Genomic DNA, 27965 nt, shown 5'->3' on the forward strand with positions numbered 1-27965 from the left:
ACTATACTTCAATTTAAAATTTTTTATAAAAAAGAATAAAATAGGAATAAATTTAACAAAAGCTGTGTAAAACTTATACTCTGAAAACTATAAAACACTGATGAAAGAAATTAAAGAAGATCTAAATAAATGGAAAGACAACCTATGTTCACAAATTGGAAGACAATCTTGTCAAGAGGGCAATACTCCACCAATTGATCTACAGATTTAATGCAATCTCTTTAGAAATTTCAGCTGCCTTAAGTTTTTTTTTGCAGTAATGGACAAGCTGATCTTAAAATTCAAAGCGAAGTGCTAGGGACCACAAATAGCCAAAACAATCTTGAAAACGATGCATAAAGTTGGAGGACTCACACTTGCCAACTTTAAACTTACTACAAAGCTACAGTAATCAAGACAGTGTAGTACGGCATGATAGACATACAGATCAATGAAATAGAAGGGAGATTCCATAAATGAACCCATTAATCTATGGTTAACTGATTTGCAAGAAGGGTGTCAAGACCATTCAATTGGGAAAGAATAGTTTTTTTAATAAATAGTGCTGGGACAACTGGATAGCCTCATGCAAGAGAATGAAGTTAGACCCTTATTTCATACCATATATAAAAATTAACTCCAAATGGGTCAAAGACCGAAATATAAGAGCCAGAACTCTTAGAAGAAATCATAGGGGTATATCTTCATAACCTGCATTTGGCAATGGAGTCTTAGACATGACACCAAAAACTTAAGCAACAAAAGGAAAAAAAACATAAATAGATTTCATCAAAATTACAACCTTTTGTACTTCAAAGGACAACCCACATAATGGGAGAAAAACTGTATACCTGATAAGGGACTTGTATCTAGAATATACAAGAAACTCTTACAATTCAATAATAAAAATAAAAAAGAATGAAATTTTGCCATTTGCAGCAACATGAATGGACTTGGAGGACATTATGCTAAGTGAAATAAGTCAGACAGAGAAAGACAAGTACTGTATGATCTCACTTCTATGTGGAATCTAGAAACTACAACAAACTAGTGAATAAAACAAAAAAAGAAGGAGACTCACAGATATAGAGAACAAGCTAGTGGTTACCAGTGGGAAGAGGGAAGGTGGAAGGGCAATATAGAGGTAAGGGGGGAAAAGGATTACTATGGGATTATATGAAATCATGTGTGTGAAACTTTTGAAAATTGTAAAGCACAATAGAATTTAAAGAATCTTTCATTCAAAAAATAAAAAAATAAAAATACAGATAACCTAATTAAAAATGGACAAAGGATCTCAATAAACATTCCTCCGAAGAAGGCATACAAATAGCTAACAAACCCATGAAAAGATGCTCAACATCATTAGTCAGCAGGGAAATACAAATTCAAACTATAATGAAATGCCACGTCATACCCACTAGAATGGCTAGAAACAAAACTAAGATAACAAGTATTGGCAAGGTCGTAGAGAAATTGGAAACCCCATACACTGCTGGTGGGAATGTAAAAGAATTCAGACACTTTGGAAAACAGTCTGGTGGTTCCTTGAAAAATTAAACATTAACTTACCACGTGACCCAGCAACCTCACTCCTAGGTATAGACCCAAGAGAAATAAAAATATATCTATCCAAAAACTTAGACACATATCTAACTCAGCATGCTTCATAATAGCCCAAAGGTGGAAATAACCCAATATATGTCAACTGATGAGTGCATAAAGTGTAATATATCCAGGCAGTGGAATACAATTCAATTTTTAAAGGAATAAAGTACTGATACATGTTACAACATGGATGACTCTTGAAGACACGCTAAGGGAATCAAGCCAGTCACAAAAGACCATATATTGTATGATTCCATATATATGAAATATCCAGAATAAGCAAATTTACAGAGGCAGAAAGCAGATAAGTGGCCACCTATGATTGGACTGGGGTTGACTGCTAATGGGTACAGGGGTTCTTTTAGGGAGGGATGAAAATGTTGTTAAAGTAATTTTTAATACTTCAAATACTTTTTTTCCATTTATTACCTTTCTTACCAAATTATACATGTAGGTTGGCATTTTTAAAAAGAATCTGTAAATGGTAACTAGAGTAGCAGCTCAGGCAGTGTAGGGCTAGCACCCACCTTGTCATTGTTAGCCTGCCTGGCTGAGGGATGAGCACATGGGATATTTGATTGTGACACACTCCGAGGACAATGTGGTATTCTGGGGATTAAAATGGCACCCACGCTAAGGTGGCTTGTGGGCCAGCAGGGAGGAGAGGAGGCAGATGTCTGTCACTTTGTAGTAAAGTCCTACCCACATTTTCCCTAAAACTCTCCTACCCAGGTGGCCCTGGTGGTGAAGGCAAGGTTCTCTGCTTTATGAAAATAGCAGAAAATTAACGTGACTCCAGAGGAACACAATGGAGTTGTTTCTGATGCAGCACTGGGAGAGCATCTCTACACGTTCGCTCATTACGCACACATACACACTTCCATTCATTGCTTCTCTATGACCTGCTGGCTCAAATCAGGCTTGAGACCAGTGTAGGATCTGTGACTACTCCACCTCCCCTGCTTTGTGCAGAAAAACTGCAAGGAAATCTTAGGCCATAAGTGGGCTTAGAAACTCTGTCATTTCCATGCCGTGCGTCAGCCAGAGTATAACCGTTGCACTGGCTCTCTAGTGTCAAGCCGTCCCTGATCAAAGGATTACATTAGCACCAGCTGTGGTCAGGTCTGTCGGAAACCAAACCTCCTGTCCACTCCCTGGAGGCAAAGAAAACACATCCCAAATCTAAATAAAATCTTGGCCTTAATTAAAGGCAATAAAGTGTAGTACACCAGCACCCACGAAAGAATCAAATAGAGGAATGGGATTTGTCCGTTCTATCAGATACAGCTTAAAACACTCTTGGAAATAGATACTGGACCTATCGTACAGCACAGGAGAGGGCTGGCCATAAGTTTTGTTATGATTGATCGCTTCAAGGGATCGCTTCAATGGATCGCTTCAAGTTGATCTCCCTAACTCCCGAGTGATATTCTCCAGGGTTTCTCCCCTAGCAATTAAGCAAGAGGTTCGGGTCAGGGGTGAACCTCAGGCCTCCTAAGGTATATTCTTAATTAATTTACGCTCCTTGCAAAAAAAAAAAAAAAAAAAAAAGACCAATCTCAGGTCCTTAGAAAAACACCCTTCCTCATGTATGAACTAGTTCATGCACTTACACCCACTCCCTCTCGCTCTCCTTTCCTCCCTTCCCCGCCCCAGAGGTGCACACGCACACACCTTCTTAGTCTGGAAAATACACCAGACTAAGTGGACCATTTTGGAGGGAGAGGCACAAGTAAAAAGGGGCAAGGTAGAACTTCAGTAGAGACAGCCCTCGCCAATTTGTAGAGACAAATCAGAATAAACCCAAACTTCCCTCTCCCACCTCACCCTCTGGGTTTTTTTTAGGGCTAGTCTCAGTTTTCCTTAGACCTCTAATGCAATGGTCTATAATGGTATGATTTGTGAGGTATGAGGCAAGTCCCTTTGCAAAACCATCTCCCTTGCTAGTAAAGCTATCTGAAATACCTCACATTCAATGCACTCATTAAGGTCCTTTTTAAGGAGACCTACGTGCTGTAAGTGGGCAGTATAACATGTTTGCTAACTATCCCATTACCTCCAAGTAAAGCCTTGAGGGAATGGGTAGCAGTACACGTGAGCTCTGTAGGGAGTCCAGATAAGCCTGGAATTTAAGGCCAGGGGAACAGACCCAAGTGGAACTCCACAGACAGGAATCCAATTGATCCAGGAAGAGCTGCAGGTACTGGGTGTCCAGATTTTCCACAATAAGATGTGGAAGTTGAGGCTTCAAAGATGAAAATTTGAATAGGAGTGGCAATGTTGGCTGAGAAACAGTCTTCCCCATACCTTCTGTGACCAGTTACAGCATTTACCCCAGTCTCCTGGGATGGAGGGAGAAATGAATTTGGGTTCTTTGCTTGCTTGCTTTTTTGTTTTTACATTAACACAGTGATTTCATCCTTATGCCCCAACCCAGCTAGATGGCTTCACTATCTAAGACTTTAATCACACATTAGGAGATCTGGAGTCTGAGGACTGGGCAAGCAAACCAGCTCAAGCTTCCTAAACGACGGAGGCCATCCTTACCTTATGAAACAGAGTCCTCTGGCTCCTAACTAATGGGAGGCCCCTACATCTCATTGTAGCTGTGACTGCGCAGGTTGCCCTGATCTACCCACACCCTCTCACGCAGCACTCTTGGGGGAGGGGGTATGCATTTGTCATACTCCGTGCAACCCACTGAGCTGTGCAGCCCAGACGGCAAACATGTATATATATGTATATATATATACACACACACACACACGCATACAGGGAAAGACCTCCAGGCCCAGCTCCCACAGGCAGGGAGGCCAAGAGTCCCTGGGACCAAAGGCCCATTGGAGACTTGGCTGCCAAAGGGGGACCTGGATCTAGCTACCTGCCCCTTGCCCCGCCCCCACTCCCCGCCCCACCTGAGCTTACCTAGGCTTGGTTTGTCGACCTTCCCAAACTGGCTTCACGGAAGAGATGTTAGTACTATCGCTGGACAAGTTTGGTTTGAGGTTCCTCTTTCCCTGGGCATCTTCAGGCTCTTTTTTCTTCTTCTTCCCAAAAAATCTCTTGAAGCCTTTAAATTTGGATTTCTCCTTTCCTGGAAGTTAGAATTGAAAGTGAGGCAGAGTGTGATGGTGGAAGGGAAGACAGGAGAGGAAACGGCCTTCGTTGCAGGAATGAGGAGTGTGATCCCAGAGGCCCTCCAGGTCTCGGCCCTCATCCCCAGTGCCCACAGCACCATTCATCCGGTTTGTTCTCCTCTTAGTAGCTCACTAACAAAGTAGCTGAGTTTCTGGTGAAAGCAGAAGCTCAGATCCCAGCTTGTGGCCTCTGGGCAGCCTCTATTCTGGCTCAACTCACCATGCGTTCACTTGCCACTCAACTTCAACTATGAACACACACCTCTTTCCTGGCCCTAAGAAGTTCATTCATATGCAGCAATTCTTGAGCCAACATAAGCACTTGGTACCCCGGTCGCTGGAGTCATGGTGATCCAGTTGGGGAGCAAAGCTTCCACATGTGACAAACTCTTCAGGACCCTTGGAAATCCCTGTGGGAGTTGGTACTGCCCAACCTGTGTGCTGAAAGGATGCAGACCCAAGGAGTGAGTGCAGTGGGGTTGGTGCAGTCAGGGAAGACGTCCTCAAGGAAGGGATTTATGAGCAAGGGAGAGGGCTGGGAATGGGGAGGAAAGGGCTGCTGGGCAAAGAAGCTCCCTGTGCAAAGGACATGACAAAATCACCTACAAAAGAGTTTTGCAAGGGAGGATGTGTGTGAGTGTGTGTGTGTGTGTGTGTGTGTGTATTATGTGCATTGTGTATGTTCTTCAATTATTACTGATTGGTTCAGATTATCTACAGTGCTGATGCCCTCTGCAGCAGTAAGGAATGTGAGCTTTAAATGCTCCTCAGGCTTTGTTTGGGCTTTCTTGAGCTTCCTAGTAAACACATATATCTTTATCAGGGCTCAGTAGAAGAGGGGGAAAGGCAGGGGAGTTTGCACTGCATTCTTCAGAGGCAAGGAACCAACTCTTACTGCTTCGCATGCAATAATTTACCAACTCAGGTGTCTCATTCCAATTTCCAACAGCCTGGCCTCTGGAAGGGCTCTTGTCAGCACAGCAATGCTGCAGCGGCAGTGAAGGGTCCAGCCAAGGGAATTGCCGACAAGGCTACCATTAGAAAGACTGAGTGGTGTGACGGAACGCACCACCGAAGAGTCAGAAAACTCTGGAATCCCGTGCTTGGCTCTGCTATCGATTAGCTCTGTGACCTCGGGTAAGTCACTCAACCTCTCTGGGGCTCAGCTGGAAAATGAGGGGATCATGCTAATCAGCATCTCCCAGAGTACGTTCAGAGGGATACTCATAGGTCTGTTGCATGAAAAGGGGGTTTGCAGTCTCGTCAATCTGGGAAATGCTGATTAAACAGAGTTTAAGGGTGTGCTTTGCAACAAGACTCTTCTGAAACTTCAGCATGCCTATGTGTATGGTGTAGCGCCAAGAAACGGGGTAACGGTGTTGTCTCTCCAACGCGTGTATGCAGAATGTCTGGCAAAACACACTTTGGGAAATGCTGAAGTAGCGCTCCTTCTAGCGCTGAACGCTATGGCCAGCTTGTGTACTGATTAATCCTAGGCCTGCCTATTCGAAAGGTTTCTAAACTTCAAGGCCCGACTTAAGTCCAGTTTCCCACCATCACTACAATTCATGCTCCTCTCTGTACACCTAAAACTTGACTGTCGGCACCACAAGTTTTGCATCTGAATGTTCTCTAGTCTGCGCATTCATTCATTCATTCACCTATTCAATGAACGTTTATTAAGGTCAAGCACTTACTATGTTTTGGGTATCAGTGAGAGAGAAATAAGATACGGTCCTACGTCTTAGCTACTGTCTCCCACATCTAGACTGTAGGCGGGGCCTCTTTAGCATCCTCTTTAGCAACTAGCACAGTGCAAAGCACGCTGTGACACTCGAGAGACAACTGAGTCCATTGAGGGGTGCAGAGTACCAACACAGCTTGTCACTTCCCTTAAATTGAGAACACTGGGCAGAGCCATCCTTAAGCATCCTATAATTTATACACTGGCCCTTATTGGGGTTGATATAAATGATAAATAATGTGGTAAAGATCTTGGCATAAGATCTGGCATGTAGTAAATGCTAATAAATGTGAGATAAAATTAGGGAATCAATAATTGTCTATTAAGACCAGATTCAATTCTATCTGTAGAATTGATCTATCAATTCTATCCATCTACTCTATCTATCTAGCGATAAGGGGAAGAACCCCATATCTATAACTCAATAGTGAACTCTAAAATATACATGATTAGAAGCAGAAGCCAGCACGGCTTGGGGCAATACAAGAAGGTGGTAGGCCTGTGTGCTTGGTAATCGTTGCTTAAGTAACTTCAGTTTTGAATGATTTGAGGAATTTCTCATCTACTAGGATGTACCTATATAGATAGGGTCATGGTTAGGATAAACTTGGCAATTCTACCTTGAGATAGACAGAATAAAGAGCAAAGGTACAATAGGAAACATGTTTTCCCAAGCTTCCTTCTTCAATTTTTTAAGGACAAAATTAAAGTAATTTCTATGATAATAAATTATTTAAAATGCTATTTGACCTCATAGAACCACTGTGAGGATTCAACGTGAAAGTGCTGAGAAGTATACAGGATGCAGTAGGCTGGCTCTAGAGTAATCTATATTTTGCTCTCCAGCCTTCTTTCTTAATCTTCCCACCCCCAAAGGATTTCTAAAATCCATGAAATAGTGAGATTTTTATGTAAAATCCTGATTACTATACTATACTAATTACTAGAATCAGTTTTTTGCTGAGATGTATTTACCAACTGGATCTCTGGGGAAAATGCCCTTATTTGTAATATCTGCCTACTTCTGTGGTGTAAATCCTCCCATCGTGGTCAATTTCAAGCTACTAACATGACATTTAGGGAGAGATGTGCACAGCCTCCCAAGCCAGCGTAAGGTAGCTCCAACACACCACTAAATAACTCCTGCCCAGTGGGGATGAACTGGGCAGTGTCCCCTCACAAGCGGGAAGGAGCCTTTACAGGCACTGCCATTTTTCAAACAGAAGGAATGACATTTATCGATTCTTGACAGATGGATCTCCTTCTGGCCTTCTGAAACGAGAACAACTTTCTGCTCAGAGTGTTTGGAAACATAATGATTATTGCCCTTCTTGCTTTGAAATCCCAGAATGGAAGGGAGGAGGGCAAAGCTAGACGATTTGGAATTGCAAACCTGCTTTTCACAAACCAGCAAAGACAGAGGGGACAGAATCAGTAGGTGACACAATCTACAAACACTTAAGAACTGAATAAAAACACTTCTAATAAACTTTTCAGGTTGTAAAACTGAATGTACCAAACATAGTCATTGTATGAGCAAACCAAATTATGCATTAACACGTTTTTATGTTCCTAAATTAACCAAATGACTAGTGACTATAGAACTGTAAAAGGTGTTAAAAATTAAGTATGCGTATATTCCAATGTTTCCCCAGTCTTCCGTTTTTTGCTCGGCAGAAACAACTTATTTTCCCACGAGGATTTAAAATACCTTAAGCAATGCATGTTTCTTTCAACCTTGGCCACTAGGAGGCAAAGAATGTTTCCTTTCCTCCCTCGGGGGTAGCTCTGGGTATAGTGGTGGTATAGCTTCGTTGGTAGGGAGTTGGGGAGACACCAAGAGGTGGGGTGGGCTGCCCATTGATCTGGGGCAGTGACTCGAAAATTGGACATAGCCTTACTAAGCAACCCATTGCCAGACATCCAGCTCAGCTGCAAGAGTCCAAGTCTTCAGCCTGCTCTGGCTTAGGAGAGCTCTCCATCCCCGACAGCATCAGACACCGCGTATGGAGACCCTGGGAGTGAGATACAAAGCTGGGAACTGTCCACGTGCTATGTTACTTTCGAAACCCTAATGGAATCCGAGACACTTGCCATATATTCACTGGTGTAAATTGGCCTTTCAAACTTTCTTTTGCAAAGGGGTGCCTTTAAATTGCCAGCAGCTGGGGCTTCCCTGGTGGTGCAGTGGTTGAGAGTCCGCCTGCCAATGCAGGGGACACGGGTTCAATCTCTGGTCCGGGAAGATCCCACGTGCAACTAAGCCCGTGTGCCACAACTACTGAGCCTGCGCTTTAGAGCCCACGAGCCACAACTACTGAAGCCCGTGCGCCTAGAGCCCGTGCTCCGCAACAAGAGAAGCCACCGCCATGAGAAGCCTGCGCACCACAACGAAGAGTAGCCCCCGCTCGCCGCAACTAGAGAAAGACCGCGTGCAGCAACGAAGACCCAACACAGCCAAAAATAGATAGATAAATAAATAAATGAATTTATTTTTAAAAATATATTGCCAGCAGCTGAGCCCTGTGTGGGCTGGTTTCCAAAGTTGCTGAAAGTGTAAAGGGTAGATAGACCTAGACAGCAGGTTTGGGTCAAAACCCACATTTGTATCCAGCAATGTCTATGGAGGTCACCTATACACTGGGTAACTTATGCCACCACAAGGCACAGCAGTGGTGGTCAGTGAGCTGACTGCTGTTTGGACTTCTGTAACGAAGCCATTGACTTCTCTGTCTAAGCCCAAGGACTACATATCCCCAAACAGGCAGTAGCTTTCAACATCCTCATCCACCGAGGGCCTGCATTGCATCACATACCAGAAAACAGCCCATGGAAGCAGTCCTCTCCCGTTCCCCCAGACAAGAACACACTTAAATCCAATGAAGAGATCATTGCTTTGGGTTGTATATTTGCTTATTTACCATGCACACAGGCAGCCCTTCTGGGTTGCACTTGAGCTTTCAAAATGCATCGCGCATAATGGTGACCTTGTTCTCTTGTGTTGCTGCTTGGAAAGAAGACGCTTTAACCAGCCTTTCTTCCCTTCAACCTCCCAACAGCACCTTATTCTCTGGCTGGCAATGATTAATACAAAACATGTACCCAAATGCTGGGTCTCTGTAAGAAAAACATCTTGAGAACAGAGAAAGGGCATTTCCTTACCTCCACCCTTTATCAAGATGCAGCGCATTGACACCTTTTTCTCTAGGCACCTGTCTAGCTCATATCCAGAAAGATAGATCAGTTCATTTGGCAGTTGGGGTTGCCTTGGTGAGGAGGCCTATCATTCATTCATTTATTCATTCATTCACTACAAACTTTTGAGCGTCTAATCAGTCTCTCTGAGACCCAATACTGAACAATGGTGACACAGAGATGAAGGGCCTCCAGGAAGCCACAAGAAGGTTCCCCTCTCTCTGTCCTTCCAGACCAAGTCGTCTGCACCACACTAAGAAAACTCAGCAAACATTGAAGAACAACCCAGTGAACTGTTAAATTCAGTTCTGCCTTTAAATGCAATGGCTCATCTTATGTCTCATGGTTCCTCCCCTTCCCCCCACCTTTTTCCAGTGTCAGTAAAGCGTATCATTGTTTAGTGACCTTTGCCTCTCTATTACCCCACTCATGGTCTCCTGTCATTCACAGGTGGCACCATAATTTATGCAATGGATACGTTTTGCAAAAGAAATTTTTGTAAATTGATTCCCATTTAACAGAAGCCTATGGTGGCTTCTTTGTTACTATCCCGCCTTGACTCCTCAAATTACAAATTTATCTGTTGGTTAAGTCTGGATTCCTATCTACAGCAAAACCTCAGTTGAATCTCTCAGATCCTGGCCTGCTCTGATTTTTTTTTTTTCTGATTAAGCAGAAATTCTTCTCATGCCTTAGTAAATGGAACCTGCTAACCATCCCCAAAGAAGATTGCAGGGCCTAGACAAAACTCTTTTGAATATCAGAGTTTGAGATGAAAGAGGAGAGATTAGAAGATGGAAAACTAAATATAGACTGAGTCTAGTGTCATTAGAAATTTGATATGAACTTGTTTTCTGTGACTTGATTCTTTTTCTAGGGGTTAAACACATTAAACAAATCTAGTTCTAGTTACCAAGATTTTATCGGGTTACTTACCCTCATCACTGGACTCCAGAACTTCCATACTGCCAGAAATTTCACTTAGTGATTCAGCTATAGTTCAATCACTAAAATAAAATATAGAGGAAAAAACAAAAAATCATTTACTATCTAGGATATAATACAATCATTTTACCCTACTCCTTATCCTCCAGTTAGATTCTTAAACTATGCAAGAAAAGATATACAAAGGAAATTGCCATTAGAGAGAATTATTCTTCCTTAAAAAAGATAATGGGGCTTCCCTGGTGACGCAGTGGTTGGGAGTCCGCCTGCCGATGCAGGGGACGCAGGTTCGTGCCCCGGTCCAGGAAGACCCCACATGCAGCGGAGCGGCTGGGCCCGTAAGCCATTGCCGCTGAGCCTGAGCGTCCGGAGCCTGTGCTCCGCAACGGGAGAGGCCACAACAGTGAGAGGCCCACGTACCGCCAAAAAAAAAAAAAAAAAAAAAAAGACAATGATTCCACATATATGAAATGTCCAGGATAGGCAGACACATAGACACAGAAAGTGTCTTGCTTAGGGCTAGAGGGACGAGGGTGTTTTTTTTTGAGTGATAGAGTACAGGGTTTCTTTTTGAGGTGATGACAATGTTCTAAAATTAATTGTGGTGATGGTTGCACAAATCTTTGAATATATTAAAAAGCATTGACTTGTACACTTTAAATGGGTGAATTGTATAATATGTGAATTATAGCTCAATAAAGCTGTTACCAAAATGTAAAAGACAAATGTACAAAACCTGATCTATTGCTTTGTGTTGGGGCCCATTACATTTGCAGGTCTGTTACTATTCATGGGTGTGCCCAAGCAGACAAAATTGTATAGATAAGCCATAAAGAAAAAAACTGAGATAGTTGACTACATAAAACCTTTTAACTTTTGGCCAAAAAGAGTAAAGAGTTTACAAAAGAATAACAAACTAGGAAGCAATACTTACAACAAATATAGATAAAGGTGCCAATTTTCTAAATTTGTCAAGAGTGCATATAAACCAATAAATGACAAACAACTGGATATAAAATGGGGCAAAGGATACAACAGGAAGTTTATAGAAAAAGAAATACATAAAGAAAAGCTCAGTCCTACTCATAATTAAAGAAATGTAAATCAAAGTATCAAGTTAACATTTTTACCTATCAGATTGTCCAAAAGTTTTAATTTTGATGATATTCCATGCTGACAAGGATGAGAAAAGTGGACACGCTCATACATTATGAAGTGTAAATTGCTCTCTGAAGAACAATTTCACAGTATCAAAAGTTAAAAATACACATACCTTTTGATCCAGTAGCATCACCACTAGAACTTCACCCTGTAGCTATACTCACACTTGTACACAAAAATATATATGCAAGAATGTTTATCACAGCATTGTTTTAAGCAGTCCAAAGTGTGAAACAACCAAAGTGACCATCAAAAGGGTAATCCTCCCATGACTCTGATTCTATATCACGGGAGAATTATCTGTCCCTGGGCTCCTTTCCACTAGTGCAGATAATCAATTGAGAGCCTACTGTACATTTTCAGTCTAGCCTTCTAGCCAGGGAAGCGTGTCAGCTGATAATCAAACTTTTATAAATCAATGCTGACATTTTTGATGGGAGTTTGTGGGGGGAGGGGAGGGGGGATCTGATCAGCAGACCCAGAGAAAAGAGCAAGAATGCTGCGGAGAGGCAAGCAGACACTGCCCTCCTCATAGCTCGCCTTGGGGTCTCGATGTGTCTGACTCAAGTACCGTCAAGTTGGATTAAGTAGATTCTGGAGCCCCCCTCCCTACACTAGATCTGTCCTGCTCCCAGAAACAGTCAAGCTGCCATTGCTGTTTCATGGATGGGCTCCAGGCCCATCGTGTGCTGCCCTCTAGCCGTTAAACCCCTGATACTTCTCTGGAGCTAGAGAGGGGTGACCACAGGCTCTGAGGTTAAGGTGAATTTGAGAGGTCACCCACTGAGAGTGACTGAGGCCTTTGGAAAGCAAAAGCTTCCAAACCACAGGGAGAGCTGACAGGGTCCTGGTGTCAAGATGGCTTGAGACCCTCTCACTGAGAAGTCCTATGGTTCCCCACAGTGTACGTTCATTCTCGCTGCAATGAGGAATAAACCTAGCTTGTTCAACAGCAGGTGTGTTGCAGGTGGGCTTTGGCTGAAAGGTATCGACACTTTATTCAAGTCACTCAAACTCTATAAGCCAATATCATAATTCTACCTGAAGATGACAACCCCAGGCCCACACAATGCTCACTAATTACCACACACACATATACACACACATACACAAGTTCCATCTGGAGATCTGGACAGAGCAGAGGGGTAGGGAAATCCAGAAGGCCCTCAGAAATTCAGCGGGAGAACAGGAGAATTCCTTGGGCCAGGAGCAATTCACATCACTGGCAAGTCCCTGGGCCATCTTAATAAACATGGCAGCACCCCAGCCCCTGCCACTAAGAAACGCTTCTTAGACACTGGGGAAATAAACTACCTCTGAGCTTTAGAGAAGCCCATTTTCCAAAATGCCAGGCCACAGCAGGCTAACGTTGCCCCTGACCCACCACTGTCAGGGGCAGAAGAAGAAAGGGGAATGATAACCAAAGAGAAAAATATGAAAGACAAAGGGAGAACAAAGAAAGAGGGCATCATGGCGGCATCTGCATCCCTGGAGCACTAATAGAATCACTGGATCTAACTAACTTTTGAGTTTAAACTGTCTCAAATTCTTTCTGGCATACTTACCTTGTATCCCCGACTGCAGGCCCTGAGGACAGTAGAACCATCAGCTGAGCTACCTCCTCTTCCAAACAAACCAACAACCACAACAAAACATATAAACCACCCCTTGATTCGAAATCCTCTTCCTGTTACCACCCATTTCTCTGCCTCCCTTTAAAGCCAAACTCTGAAAGGTTATCTATACTTACTACCTTTATGTCTTCACTTCTTATTCTTTTGCACTCTCTCCAACAGGCCTTCCAAATCCAACTGCTTCCAAACCGCTCCACTAAAACTGCTCTCGTTCAATCCACCCATCTGTTACTTGACCTCCCAGCAGCATGTGACACTCCCTCTTTTTTGAATAATGTTATCACTTGCCTTTCTGAACATCACACTCCCTTCATTTTCCTCCTACCTCACTGGCTGTTTCTTCTCAACCTCCCTTGCTGTATCTTTCTCCTTTCCCTGTTTCTGAAATGTTGTAGCACCCGAGAGCTCTACCCTTGGCCCTTTTCTTTATCTACAGTCATTTCCTAGACCAGCGCCATTAAATAGAAATGTTAACGTGAACCACAATTGCAAGCCACATAGGTAATTTTAAATTTTCTAGTAGCCACGTTCAAAAGAGCAAAAAGAAACAGGTGAAGTTACTTTTAATAATATATTTTACTTAGGTCAGTAGAACCAAAATATTATCATTTCAACATGTAATCATTATAAAAATAATATCAATGAGATATTCTATGTTCTTTTTATCATACTAAGCCTTTGAAATCTGGTTTGTATTTTGCACGTATAGCACATTTCTATTCGGACTTAGCCACGTTTCAACTGCTCGGTAGTCACATGGGTCTAGGGACTACCATATTCTAGATGATCTCATTCACACCTTATGAATACTATCTAGACACTGAACTCCAAAATTTCTATGTCTAGACTGGATCTCATCCCTGAACTCCATATTCCTATAGCCAACTGTCTATCCAACATCTCCACCTAACAGTGCATATCGGCCGATTGGGTCCCCTCACACTCACTCCTCCTGGGTTTTATGTGCTCTGGCCCCATGCCCACGTCGCCCCGACTGACCACCCATCCTGCTACCCTCCCACTTTCTCCCTGTGCTCCAGCCTCACTGGCCTTCTTGCTAATCCCCAACACAGCCAGCCCCTTTCAATCTCAGGGTCTTTGCATTTGCTGCTCCCCCTGCCCAGAGGGCTCTTTCCCCAGCTAGCTGCATGGCTGCCTCTTTTATAGCATTCAAGTCAGCTCAAAGGGTCCCTCCCAGAGAGGACCCCCATGATCATCCTAGTTAAAGCATCTAGTCTCTCTCCATCACATTATCCTTTACTAACATCTTCGTAGCACTCATCGATGTCTGAAATTATATTCTATATTAATTTAGTTACAGTCTCTTATCTGTCTCCTCTACTAGAATGTAAATTCCATTAGGGCAGGGGCCTTGTCCATTTTGTTCATCACTGGATCCCCCAGCACCTGGAATGGTACCTGGTACATCTGTCAGGCACCTGCTAAATGTTTGTTCAATGAATGCGTAGATTCAGCGAAAGAAGGAGAAGTAACGTAAGAACCATCTTTGTGGTCAGAAATTTTTTAGAAGTCGAGGCATGCTACAGGACGCAAAGGAAGACTTGTTGTGGGGGGGCGGGAAGCTCCTTCCTTGCCAGCTTAGCAGGCCCTGCCTTCCCTCCCAGCAAGGTGGGCGCCTCTTGTCCTTGTCACAGAGAGCATACTCCCGGGTGTCCCGGACACGAGACTCCTGTGTGTGGAGCCCCACTCAGCTGGGCGAGGCCCAGATCCTCCTAGAGGAGGTTTCAGGAACAGACACCACCACTGGCAAAACTTCTTTCCATTTACCCCAGGCTGACTTATTAACCAGAGCTCTGCTTCCCCAGTATCTCCTCACAGAGGACAGAAGACTGTATTTCTTTCATGTGTCTCATGGCTAATATAAGTTTAAAGTGAATTGGTTCCTTAATTATACCAGGGCTCTTTAATAGCGGCCTCGGCACTGCCTCCAGGCTGGTCTCTATTTTTATTTATGATATTTAGCAAAGTGTCACCTCAGTGGTATCTCAAAAAAAAGTCACAACGCTCTCTCTAAAATACCAATCTGACCATGAGCTTAGACTAGTTCACCGACATCCTGCTGCCTGCAGGACAAAAGCCAAGTTCTTCACAAAGTTCTCAGCGATCGGGTGCTCCCTGCCCCCCTCCCTTCTCCAGCAGTCCAACCCCATTCCCACCCTCATGGTTTGGTCTCCCAGAATCACCAGTCATTCCCTAAATACACCACGTTCTTTTGCATTCTCTGTGCTCTGCACAGGCTGTTCACTTAGCCCGGAACCTCGCCTCCCTCAGCTCTACAACCTTGAAATCCTACACATTCTTCAAAATCCAGCTCAAAGGTTACCAGCCTTGCCTCACGCTCTCGCCCCTTGTACGTGCCCCTGTCATAGCTGATATCCCCTCGAAGACAAGGACCCCATTTCACGTATCTGGAGACCCCCAGCACCTAGCACGACACCAGGCATGTGGAAGGTGCTCACTGTGCATTTTTATGGATGGATGAATGCAGGAGTTGGGGGAGGGATGCAGTGACAAATAGGCATCAGTGGGGAAATGACCCCCTTTTTTAAACATACAGGGACAACCTAAGACACACTTGCAGCAAAAGACCCCTCTGCATGAAGTCGCATGAAAAAGCTGGCAAGCTGTGTAAGGAAAGAGGAAATAATGTACGTTTTCATCCAGTGAAGGATGAGGGGCCTCCAGAACCACTTCCAAAGAGGATAAAGTCCTGTAATAATGGTCATCAGGGAGTCTGGCCCAGCCGAGATATAAAGCTGCATTATCAGTCATTATGTAAATGCTTGCCTGCTCTCTCTAGGCCAACCTCAGGGGCTTAAGCCCCAGAACTGCCTTTTCCTTCTCAAACTGACTGAAGGACTGAACAAGGGCTCTAGGGGGGGAAAAAAAGCGAGAAAAACAAGGAAAAAGGCCTGTCTTCCAAGGTTATTGAAATGTTTTAACCACAGCCTGGTTCAGATTCAAGGATTCAGAAGACTTTGCTTGACAGATTTTCTGCCTTCCCAGAGTGGGGAATGCTAATGAGAAGCAGCTGGCCTCATTTTTTAAAAAAACAATCTGATAGGATGAAATGTTTTTCATAGAGTCTGTGGTAGGCAGATGGCCCCCAAGGTTGTTGCCTCCCTGGTCTGTATGCCCTGTACATCCCCTCCCCTTGAGTGTGGGCGGGCCTGGCCTAAACAGGTGAGCTCTTTGAAAAGAGGGTGTAGAGGTCAGATACAGAAGTCAGAGAGATTGAGAGCTGCAGCAGACACGCTCCTGTAGGCCTTGAAGGAACGAAGTACCGTGCTGTGGAGAGGACCAAGTGGCAGAGAATGGCAGTGGCTGACAGCAACCCTTGGTTGACAGCTATCAAGAAAGTAGGGACCTCGGGCTTCCTTGGTGGCGCAGTGGTTAAGAATCCGCCTGCCAATGAGGGGGACACGGGTTCGAGCCCCGGTCTGGGAAGATCCCACATGCCGCGGAGCAACTAAGCCCGTGCGCCACAGCTACTGAGCCTGCACTCTAGAGCCCGCGAGCCACAACTACTGACCCCGCGAGCCACAACTACTGAGCCCGTGAGCCACAACTACTGACCCTGCGTGCCACAACTACTGAAGCCCGCACGCCTAGAGCCCGTGCTCCACAAGAAGAGAAGCCACTGCAATGAGAAGCCCGCGCACCGCAACGAAGAGTAGCCCCCACTCGCCACAACTAGAGAAAGTCCACGTGCAGCAACGAAGACCCAACGCAGCCAAAAGTAAAATAAATAAATTTTAAAAAAGAAAGTAGGGGCCTCAAAGAAACTGTATTCTGCCAATAACCAGTCAGTTTCGAAGATAACCCTGAACCTCAGCCCTGGCTCATCCACTGATTGCAGCCTTGTGAGGGCCTGTGCAGAGGACCCGCTAAACCATGCCTAGTCCCTTGACTCATGGAAACTGAGAGATAGTGAATTTGTGTGGTAAGACACTCAAATTTTTGTCATTTGTTACACAGCAATGAATAGGAATAGAATATGAATGCAAGCCCTATGGGCCCCAGCTCTAATTGAGAATGAAGCAAAAAGTGGGGCAGGTTTGGAGCTATGTAAGCTGCAACGCAGAACTTGGTAAGAGGCCCATGAGGGGACTGTTTGCAACCCTTCCCCAACCCATCCCGCCACAAACACTTCTTTATGAAGAACATAAGTTGCCACTCTCTCAAGTGGGTTATCGGCTGAGCAGGTTGGATAGACCTTGCCAAAACGTTAGACAAAAAAACCCCTGAAGGCTCACCTTGTGTGACATGGCTTTCCCGGCCTTCAAGAGAATGTCTCCAACTCCTTTCAAGTATGGCTATACTCTGTTCCCCCAACCAGGTGTGTGTGTTGTGTATCCACCAATCAGTGGATGAAGAACCTTGGAGCTGATCATTCCGAGGCATGACCCAGGGAGGGGGAGGGGAAGAACCCAGCTACTTCTAGAGGAAGTGTCTTTTGCGGGGATGCCAACTCATTGAGGAACCTGGGCTCCACCTGAAATGAAAGTATGAGAAAGGGCCCCCTTTCCCCTTACTAGTTGTAAAATAAGCTAACCTCTAGCAGAGCGTGATCACTCCCCCTTCCTCTTTTCCTTGTGTGGGGTTGGCGGGAGGACACCAGAGATTCACCCAGTTCTTGAAATGCAGTCCTCGGACTCCACGATGGAGACGGCTGCCCCTCAGATCACACAATGAGCTCCAGAACTCCCACCTCTCAAGCCACCAGTAATCAGAATGGCTCTGACGTGGACAGTCACCCCACTGACTGGCAGCATTCACTCGGGGTGGTAGGGCTGTGATGCCGACTTCCACCCAGGCTTTGACTACGTCCATGTACATATCAGGGCTTTCCGAGGTCATTGGCATGATTGGCATTTCCACAGCAGGGGCCAGGAGCGGCAGCAGCTCTCAGCAGGCTCGAGGCCAACTAGTTAGCTCCGGGATGTCTGTTTGCTCATGCCCCTGGGTGCAGAGGTGAGTGCCCTCATGGGATACTGGACTTAGGAGAACAATCTTGATGGTCATCTATCTCTGTGTCTTTTTCTCTTCCAGCGCTTCCATTTAAAAGGGCTCTGGGTAGTGTAGTCATTTTCACAATGTTGATTCTTCCAATCCAAGAACATGGTATATCTCTCCATCTGTTGGTATCATCTTTAATTTCTTTCATCAGTGTCTTATAGTTTTCTGCATACAGGTCTTTTGTCTCCCTAAGTAGGTTTATTCCTAGCTATTTTATTCTTTTTGTTGCAGTGGTAAATGGGAGTGTTTCCTTAATTTCTCTTTCAGATTTTTCATCATTCGTGTATAGGAATGCAAGAGATTTCTGTGCATTAATTTTGAATCCTGTTACTTTACCAAATTCATTGATTAGATCTAGTAGTTGTCTGGTAGCATCTTTAGGATTCTCTATGTATAGTATCATGTCATCTGCAAACAGTGACAGCTTTACTTCTTCTCTTCCATTTTGGATTCCTTTTATTTCTTTTTCTTCTCTGATTGCTGTGGCTAAAACTTCCAAAACTGTTGAATAAGAGTGGTGAGAGTGGGCAACCTTGTCTTGTTCCTGATCTTAGTGGAAATGGTTTCAGTTTTTCACCATTGAGGACGATGTTGGCTGTGGGTTTGTCATATATGGCCTTTATTATGTTGAGGTAAGTTCGCTCTATGCCCACTTTCTGGAGAGTTTTTATCATAAATGGGTGTTGAATTTTGTCAGAAGCTTTTTCTGCATCTATTAAGATGATCATATGTTTTTTCTCCTTCAATTTGTTAATATGGTTTATCACGTTGATTGATTTGCGTATATTGAAGAATCCTTGCATCCCTGGGATAAACCCCACTTGATCATGGTGTATGATCCTTTTAATGTGCTGTTGGATCCTGTTTGCTAGTATTTTGTGGAGGATTTTTGCATCTATGTTCATCAGTGATATTGGCCTGTAGTTTTCTTTCTTTGTGACATCTTTGTCTGGTTTTGGTATCAGGGTGATGGTGGCCTTGTAGAATGAGTTTGGGAGTGTTCCTCCCTCTGCTATATTTTGGCCTCAGAATGGGAGAAAATATTTGCAAATGAAACAACTGACAAAGGATTAATCTCCAAAGTTTATAAGCAGCTCATGCAGCTCAATATCAAAAAACAAACAACCCAATCCAAAAGTGGGCCGAAGACCTAAATCGACATTTCTCCAAAGATATACAGATTGCCAACAAATACATGAAAGGATGCTCAACATCACTAATCATTAGAGAAATGCAAATCAAAACTACAATGAGAGGGCTTCCCTGGTGGCGCAGTGGTTGAGAGTCCGCCTGCCGATGCAGGGGACACAGGTTCGTGCCCTGGTCCGGGAGGATCCCACATGCCGCGGAGCAGCTGGGCCCGTGAGCCATGGCCGCTGAGCCTGCGCGTCCGGAGCCTGTGCTCCGCAATGGGAGAGGCCACGACAGTGAGAGGCCCGCGTACCGCCAAAAAAAAAAAAAAAAAAAAAAAAACTACAATGAGGTATCACCTCACACCGGTCAGAATGGCCATCATCAAAAATTCTGCAAACAATAAATGCTGGAGAGGGTGTGGAGAAAAGGGAACCCTCTTGCACTGTTGGTGGGAATGTAAATTGATACAGCCACTATGGAGAACAGTATGGAGGTTCCTTAAAAAACTAAAAATAGAACTACCATATGACCCAGCAATCCTACTACTGGGCATATACCCTGAGAAAACCATAATTCAAAAAGAGTCATGTACCACAATGTTCATTGCAGCTCTATTTACAATAGCCAGGACACGGAAGCAACCTAAGTGTCCATCGACAGATGAATGGATAAGAAGATGTGGCACATATATACAATGGAATATTACTCAGCCATAAAAAGAAACAAAATTGAGTTATTGGTAGTGAGGTGGATGGACCTAAAGTCTGTCATACAGAGTGAAGTAAGTCAGAAAGAGGAAAATACCATATGCTAGCACATATATATGGAATGTAAAAAAAAAAAGAAATGGTTCTGAAGAACCTAGGGGCAGGACAGGAATAAAGACGCAGACGTAGAGAATGGACTTGAGGACACGGGGAGGGGGAAGGGTAAGCTGGGACAAAGTGACAGAGTGGCACTGACTTATATATACTACCAAATATAAAATAGATAGCTGGTGGGAAGCAGCCGTATAGCACGGGGAGATCAGCTCCATGCTTTGTGACCACCTAGAGGGGTGGGATAGGGAGGGTGGGAGGGAGGGAGACGCAAGAGGGAGGAGATATGGGGATATATGTATATGTATAGCTGATTCACTTTGTTATAAAGCAGAAACTAACACACCATTGTTAAGCAATTATACTCCAATAAAGATGTTAATAAAAATAAAAGGGCTCTGGTTTTGCCTCCAGTTCTGCCTTCCCTTCCTCCTCACTGTACCTCACCCCTAGAGTAAACCAGGAGAAGCACAGAAAGGCCCAACTCATGCCACCCCTAACCCCTTAGATCTTCTGCTGGGGGCGGGGGTTAGTAATGCAGACAACTTGTCCTCAAAGGTTCTTTCTTCCGTCTCCTTAGCGGCCTCAGAGCCTTGTTGATGGGGAGTCCTATCCTGTCTTGTCAATCCACATAGCCTCTAATTAAAAGCTCTGCTCTTTCACAGTCCAGGGCAATTCATATTACACAATTAATACAATGAATGAAATTGCTGAGTCCTAACTGTGCCAGCCTGGCACTGTGAAAATGGTTTTCCATGCATTATCTCGTTGAATCTCGCAAGAGCCCTATGAGGTAGGCTTTGTTATTTCGTTTTTATTATTTTCAGCCCCATTTCCCAGATGAGGAAACCGAGTCTCACTGAAATTAGGTAATCTGGACGAGGCCATACAAGTAATCGAGCTAGGACTCAAATCCAGTTCTGGAGGATTTCAGAGCCCATGATTTGACCACTATACTCTGCTCCCTCCTTACGTGGCAAAATCTGGTACGTATTAAATGACCACTCACTCCTACCCCAAAGAATCTCATGCATTAGCCCATTACAGGATTTGAAAGCAGGATAACTCGCCAGGTCATTATCAGCCCCTAATATCTTTGCCAAAGATTTGTTGGTCATTTTAACAATAGAGCGTCCTGCTAAAAATGGCTCACTGGACACATATATTGTGATGAGAGATCACAAAATATTAAGAGGGGATAGGTCTACAGCATGGGCCCCTTGGGTGGCCAGGCTGAAGTGGGGTACCAGCAAGGGGCGCGAGAAGCATGGGGACCCTGAGAGACTCAAGGAAGAGCCAGAATTGAGGTGAGGGGCCCTGAGGATAGATGTCACAGCTTTAAGTGCATGTTGGATGCCAAGAGCTCTAGACCCAAACTCTCCGCCAGCTCTCAAGTCCATCCCAAGCAGAGTATGTCTGAGGTTTTTTGTTTTATCCTGTATTTGTTGTAGTTGCTGTTATCACTGCTCCCAGCAGGCAACAAGCCATCAGTTGGGGGTGGGGGAAAAATCTCCAAGGAGGGGAAAAAGGCAAAAGAAGAAGAAAAGAGGTTGGTGGTGCTGAGGCAGGCCGTGACTTCTACGTGGCGGGAGACGCAGGGGAGATAAAGGAGGAAGAGAACTCAGCCACAAGAATGTGTCCCCCTTTCTGTTTGGATTAAAAAAAAAATCCCACAAGGACTCAGAGGCAAAAAATATACACATCAATTTTCACTGCAAAGTAAAGGAGCTGTTACAGTGGAGGATTCCTGGACTGAATGTCAATATGACATAGTGTGAGTGTGTTTCATGTTTGGTAATTGCAATCATTGTTGCTTTTGTTGTGGTCATACATTTACAATGCTTGGTGTCAGTCTATCTCTTGTAAAAATAAAGTACAGTGTCTGTGTAAAAAATAAATAAATAAAAAAATAACAATTCCTTATGATGCAAAAAAAAAAAAAAAAAAAAAAGAATGTGACCCCAGCCCAAGCTGAACGATCTGTGACTTTCGTGAAGCCAGCTTGTAATTTTGGGGTCTTATCTAAGGTCCTTTAGCCCACAGGGAGGGAGGGGGCTGGAGAGGCAGTCACCTCATGGTTATGATGAATAGCCTTTGGTCTCCCAGTTCCAGGCTAAAATAGAGAGAGGTCTCAGAGTGAACTGCGTCACCCCAGGGAGGGGACGGGCAGAAGAAAGGGTGTGCCGCTGTCGCCAAGAGGCCCAGGCCCACGGAAATAAACGTGCCTCCAAGAATCTGAGAGCCCTGGCCAAACTCAGTCAAGGTCATGTTTAGGGGTCTTTAAATCCTCAGATTTCCTTAGCCCTTAACCCCACAGACAGCCCTGCCACAGGGCAAAGAAGCAGCTGTTTATCTGGAGCTACAGGAAGAGTTTTCCAAAGGTTCTCTGGTCCCCAGATCTCCCCCTTTCTCCATGGCCTAAAATACCCACCATTAGAATTAGGACCATTAGAGTTAGAACCCACCATTAGAACCAGACAGCAAAGTCAGAATATTATTTCCCAGGGCCTCTCTCTTTGCACCCCAAAATCTTCATGCAGACCTACTATATACTGAGTCCTGTTTTAGGGGCCATGGAGACAATGACAAAATAAAACAGTTAACATTTACTGGGCATTTAATATGTGCAGATACTGAAGTGTTTTGCATACACCGTCTCATTTAATTCTCAGAACAATCCTGTGCAGTAGGTACTATTTATTTTCACTCCTCCCCCACTTGGTAGATGAGGAAACCGAAAGGCTAAGTAACTGCCCGGGGTCACACGCAAGTACATGGTGAGGGCAGGATTTAAACTGAGGTAGTCTGACTCCAGAGCCCACTAAGTGCTATGCTAAACCAACCCACTCCCTGATGACGAGGAAAAAGATACACATAGAAAATTGAGAGCAGTGCTTGGTTGGGAATCAGAAGGCCTGGGTCCTGATTGTGCCCTTCCTACAGATTATCCTTGTGGCCTTGCCCCAGACATAGCTCCTCGCTGGGCCTCAGTTCCTGTATTTGTGTTCTTCTGTTGTTGTTGTTGTTGCTGTTGTTTTTTGACCACACTGTGTGGCTTGTGGAATCTTAGTTCCCCAACCAGGGATCGAACCCACACCCCCTGCAGTGGAAGCACGAAGTCTTAACCACTGGACCACTGGGGAAGTCCAGTTCCTGCATTTGTAAAATGAGGAGGTGAGAGAAACTTGTCGTGTGCTCTCTTATGATATTTTAGGACAAGTATTCATTTTAAGATGAGGACTCAAAGGCTAAACTCTTGGGTACTGACTCCACATAGGAGGGGTCTGCAGGGCCCAAGAGTCGTGGCACAGGAAGCCAGAGTGTGTGTTGCATGCATGCGTGTGGTACAGGGGACCGGGAGGCAGAAATGAGGCAGAGCGCCAAGGTTAAGCCGGAGAAGTGTGTCCAAAGCATATCACGAAGCTGAGCTGGGCAGGGTGTAGCAAAGCAGGGCTAGAACACTGAGATCTAGCTGTAAATGAGGTCAAGGAATTGGGAAGGTGAGAATGAAGGGGAGCCTCAGATGGGAGGATTGGGGGATGGGAGGCAGCACAGCCACAGGAGGTTCTGGAGGGCGCTTGTGTTGGCGGCTCCATTTAAAGCGAAAGAGACTGGAAGGGGCCACTCCGTGTAGGCTGGAGTCACAGTGAAAGGCCTGGGAGGAGAAGCCCGCCTTCAGAAGGGCCATTTGCTGGGCAGAAAAGTTTGACAGCTTGCGGCCTGAAGCACTGAGTGTCAGCATAGGTGAGCTGGGGATGAGGGCAGAAAGGGCAGGTGACAGCCACAAACCCTGAGTGACCAGGAAGAGCCTGAGGACTCTGGCCCGGAACGATGTGCTTGGGGCACTGAGGCTTGGGTGATACCTGGCTCACCTACATCCCTTCTGCCCAAGGTCAAGTCTGCTCTCACACCTGACTCTCACATCTCTTTGGTCCAGTGCCTGCAAAAGAAGCCAGAAGCTTCTGGAGAAATATTGACAAGGCACGGGAAGGAGATTCCAGGACAAGGGACACCAGACAGCAGTGGACTGGAAAATGGAGTGTCCCAGGGCCTGGGGCTAGACAGGACACCAAGGGGGCGAAGAAAGAGGGACCCCCTAAAAGAGGGCCCACAGCTGGGCCAGGCTAGATGGCAGCTGGTAGGGGAGGAGAGAAAGGCCCAGACTGCCAAGGGCAGAGAGGAGATTCCTGGTTCCCTCCTGTGCTCACTGCAGGCCGCAGAAGCAGAGGGGATCCCCATGCACAGCACTCAGGGCACCCTCACACTCATTCCCTCGTTCGGCTGCCGTCACCCCTGGCAGGGAAGGGCAAAGGATCTCCACTTTGAAGAAGTCAGTGATGTGTGCCAGGCCCTTCCCACCTGGGTAACAACCTCATAGGAAAAGAAAAGTGGCAGTGAGACCCAGGAAGGAAGAACGCTACCAGGCTTCCTTCAACTTTAAAGTGTGAGAATCCCTAGTCAGAATGGCCTGGGGACAAAAAAAAGCCACCCTGGGAGCAGTGCCCGGGAGGGTTGCTTACATGGCGGTGCGAGGTGGCCGGCCCCTCCCCAGGCTGGACACTGCTCTGTGGTCCACTTGAGAGTGAGAGGGAAGCACGCAGCCAGCATCTGAGGAATGCATGAGATAATGCATGAAAAATAGCACAGCACCTGGTACAAAGTAAGTGCTCAAGAAATAGTGGGGGTGGGGGAGGAGGGATAAATTAGGAGATAGGGATTAGCAGAAACACACTACTATATATAAAATAGATAAACAACAAGGACCTGTTGTATAGCACAGGGAACTATATTCAATATCTTGTAAAAACCTACAATCGAAAAGAATCTGAGGGGCCTCCCTGGCAGTCCAGTGGTTAAGACTCCGTGCTTCCAATGCAGGGGGCACGGGTCCAATCCCTGGTCAGGGAGCTAAGATCCCACAAGCTGCGCGGCATGGCCAAAAATAAATAAATAAAATTTTTTTTAAAAGAATCTGAAAAAAAAGAATCTAAAAAAGAATATATATATATATCTCTATATATCTGAATCACTCTGCTGTACACCTGAAACTAACACAGCTTTGTAAAATCAACTATATTTCAATTTAAAAAAAGAAAAGAAATAGCAGGGTTTCTAAAACTACTAGTACAGATATGGACAATGGTGCAAAAAATGGGTTCGAGGAGGAAGGCTGTAAGTCACCAGCCTGCGTGACAACCACTGATTCCGGGGACCTCACCCCCAGGGATTCTGATTCTTCCATTGGGGCGGGGCCCAGAGATCTGTACGTTCCGTAAGTTCCCGGGTGATGCTGAGGTACACAGTCCAAACACCCCGCTTTAAGGAGACCCTGCTATAAATCATGTTGGCTACTGGGCCTGGCTGGAACAGAAAAGCTGAAATGGGATCCGTAAGAAATGGATGTGGTGGTGAAGAAAACGCAACTCGAATGACATCTAGAGAGAAGTGTGGCCGCAAAGGAAGGCATTTTGTTTTTCTAATGAACGTCTCTAAGACTTGAACCTCCAATGAGTCCTAGAGCAGCTGATGGAGAGTTGACACCCCAGCCCTGCTATGAATTAGCTGTGAGGCCTCGGGCACACTGAGTCCTCTCTCTGAGCTGCAGTCTCCTCACCTAAGAAGTAAGGGATTGGGCTGGACTTGGATCTAGGGGTCCTGTTAGCCCAGGCATTCCAGGGTCCTATGATTCATTGAGACAATCAAAGTTCCCAGTTCATCCCTAGAGAAGCCAGATTTTGAAGAGACCCCCTATAAGCCTTGCTTGAGTTGGCCATCAGGGGACCAGCCTGTTGATATTTTCAGAAAATGCTCCTACTTTTAGCTTGTTTAGAAACCTAAGCTCTTTTTCCCATTTAAAAAAATGCACAGGGTCGCAGGAGATTTGATTTAAAATTCACCATTCATTTTTTCTTCACCTTTGAAAGAAATTAAAAAAAAAATTTTTTTCAGATCAGGAGTTCATCCCTATCAGAGAATTAATATCTCAGAGTTTCCTTCAATTCTGAATAAGCAAACATAGGCCATTTCTACATGAAATAAGGTCTTCAGATCATTGACATTTGGCTTCGGAAACCACAGGCACAGAAGGAACAAACACTCTTCACAAGTAAAAGTAAAATTATGTCCTTCAAAAACTGAAGATGAAGGTTTAGTGGGGATTTTTTTCCATCTCATTCCCTTAAAGGGCTTCTAAAGACCCCCTCCAAGTATCACAAATGAATAGTGAACTAATCCGGAAACCTCTGTTCATATGTTTTATGCAAACCCAGGAGAGTAGACTTTTCCTGCCTTACCTACTGGGCTCTGCTCAAAATGTGAACAGGCAGATATGCCTGGGTTCCCAGGACCCTTTCTGTTCCCTAACCTCCATGGGGCTCAGAAGAGTCTCCCTCTGACTTACTTTCCTCTCCATTCTTCCAGAACAGTTGGGCTTATGGGAAGGGGAGATTTGGATGCAATAAGGAAGGGGAAGTAACCATGACCCACAGCTTACAGGATGAGCTGGTCCCTGGGCCATGAGGCCCCCGGGATAGGCATAATGACCTTGTCAATGTGAAAATGTAACATGACTTTATCAATCTTTAGTAGAATCTTTTCTGAAATACAGTGCCTACCATTTGTTGCCTTTTTCCTATCCATATCTAGACTTTCCCACGTCTGTATCTCTTCTTTTTCTTTTTTCTTCTTTCCATTCCTCATTTTGAACATCTACTGTATATGCTATAGTAGATACTGAATTGTATTGTTATAATGTGTTGTGTTCGTAACAAGGAGTAGAGTTCCAAATGTTCAAATAAGATGTGTACACTGTTTTATGTTTCAACTTTTTAAAAAATTCAAGCAAGTTGCTTTAACAATATGGGGCCCTTTGTTTATTTTTTCCCATTTAGCCTTGGCCCCAATAGATGACACCCTTCCCCTCCCTATCAGGCTCTGAGTTCTTTGAGGGCTAGAACATCAAACTAATAAAGATCCCAACAAGCTGTGTGACCTTGGAAAAGTCATATAATTTTTTCATACCTCAGTTTCTTTATCCACAAAATGAACCTGTCTGGGGACAGAACTGGGGGGATGGAGGGAGTAGGTGGGATGAAGGAGTTATTGATGTCACAGTATCATGTCTTTGTGCAGTGTTCTTGAGTTTCTGATCCAGTAGTTTCTGATCCAGTAGTTCCTTTGTCACAGAAAGAGAAATATGGCATCTTGACCTTCTGAGGAGGAAGCATGATGTAGTTGCAAAAGGATTAGGCTACGGAGTGGGGCAAATCTAGGTGTGAATCCTGGCTCTTGTCAATGACTAGCCTGTGATCTTGGGCAAGTCACTAAACTGTTCAGAAATGAAATTTCCTCATCTGTCTAGTGGGGCTAAGGGTACTTCAGCATAGGCTAACTGTGAGGACCCATGCACTTAATAACTGTTTGCTGAGCACAGACAGTTTGGTGAACTAACTCACATAAAGCTCTTGGCATGAGGCGTAGCACATAGTAAGCTCTCAATACATGGTAGCTACTATCATTGTTACCCTCCCTTCTCCATGGAAGGCTGTCCTTCCCCTGGTGTTAATGACCT

At 44.7% G+C, this 27965-nt stretch overlaps 1 protein-coding gene across 1 annotated transcript in view; it reads right to left on the reverse strand.

The window, feature by feature from the left end:
- Window positions 1–27965, reverse strand: part of KIAA1210 — a gene marked incomplete at both ends in the record, with an annotated part of 54630 nt that overhangs the window by 22630 nt on the left and 4035 nt on the right. The window contains 3 exon segments of the mRNA XM_082865138.1: window positions 4513–4681; window positions 10600–10663; window positions 10667–10670. Of these exon segments, the coding sequence (XP_082721264.1) occupies window positions 4513–4681; window positions 10600–10663; window positions 10667–10670 (237 nt within the window).

This window comes from Leucopleurus acutus (assembly GCF_964270905.1).
Source record: "Leucopleurus acutus genome assembly, chromosome: X".
NCBI classification, from domain to species: domain Eukaryota; kingdom Metazoa; phylum Chordata; class Mammalia; order Artiodactyla; family Delphinidae; genus Leucopleurus; species Leucopleurus acutus.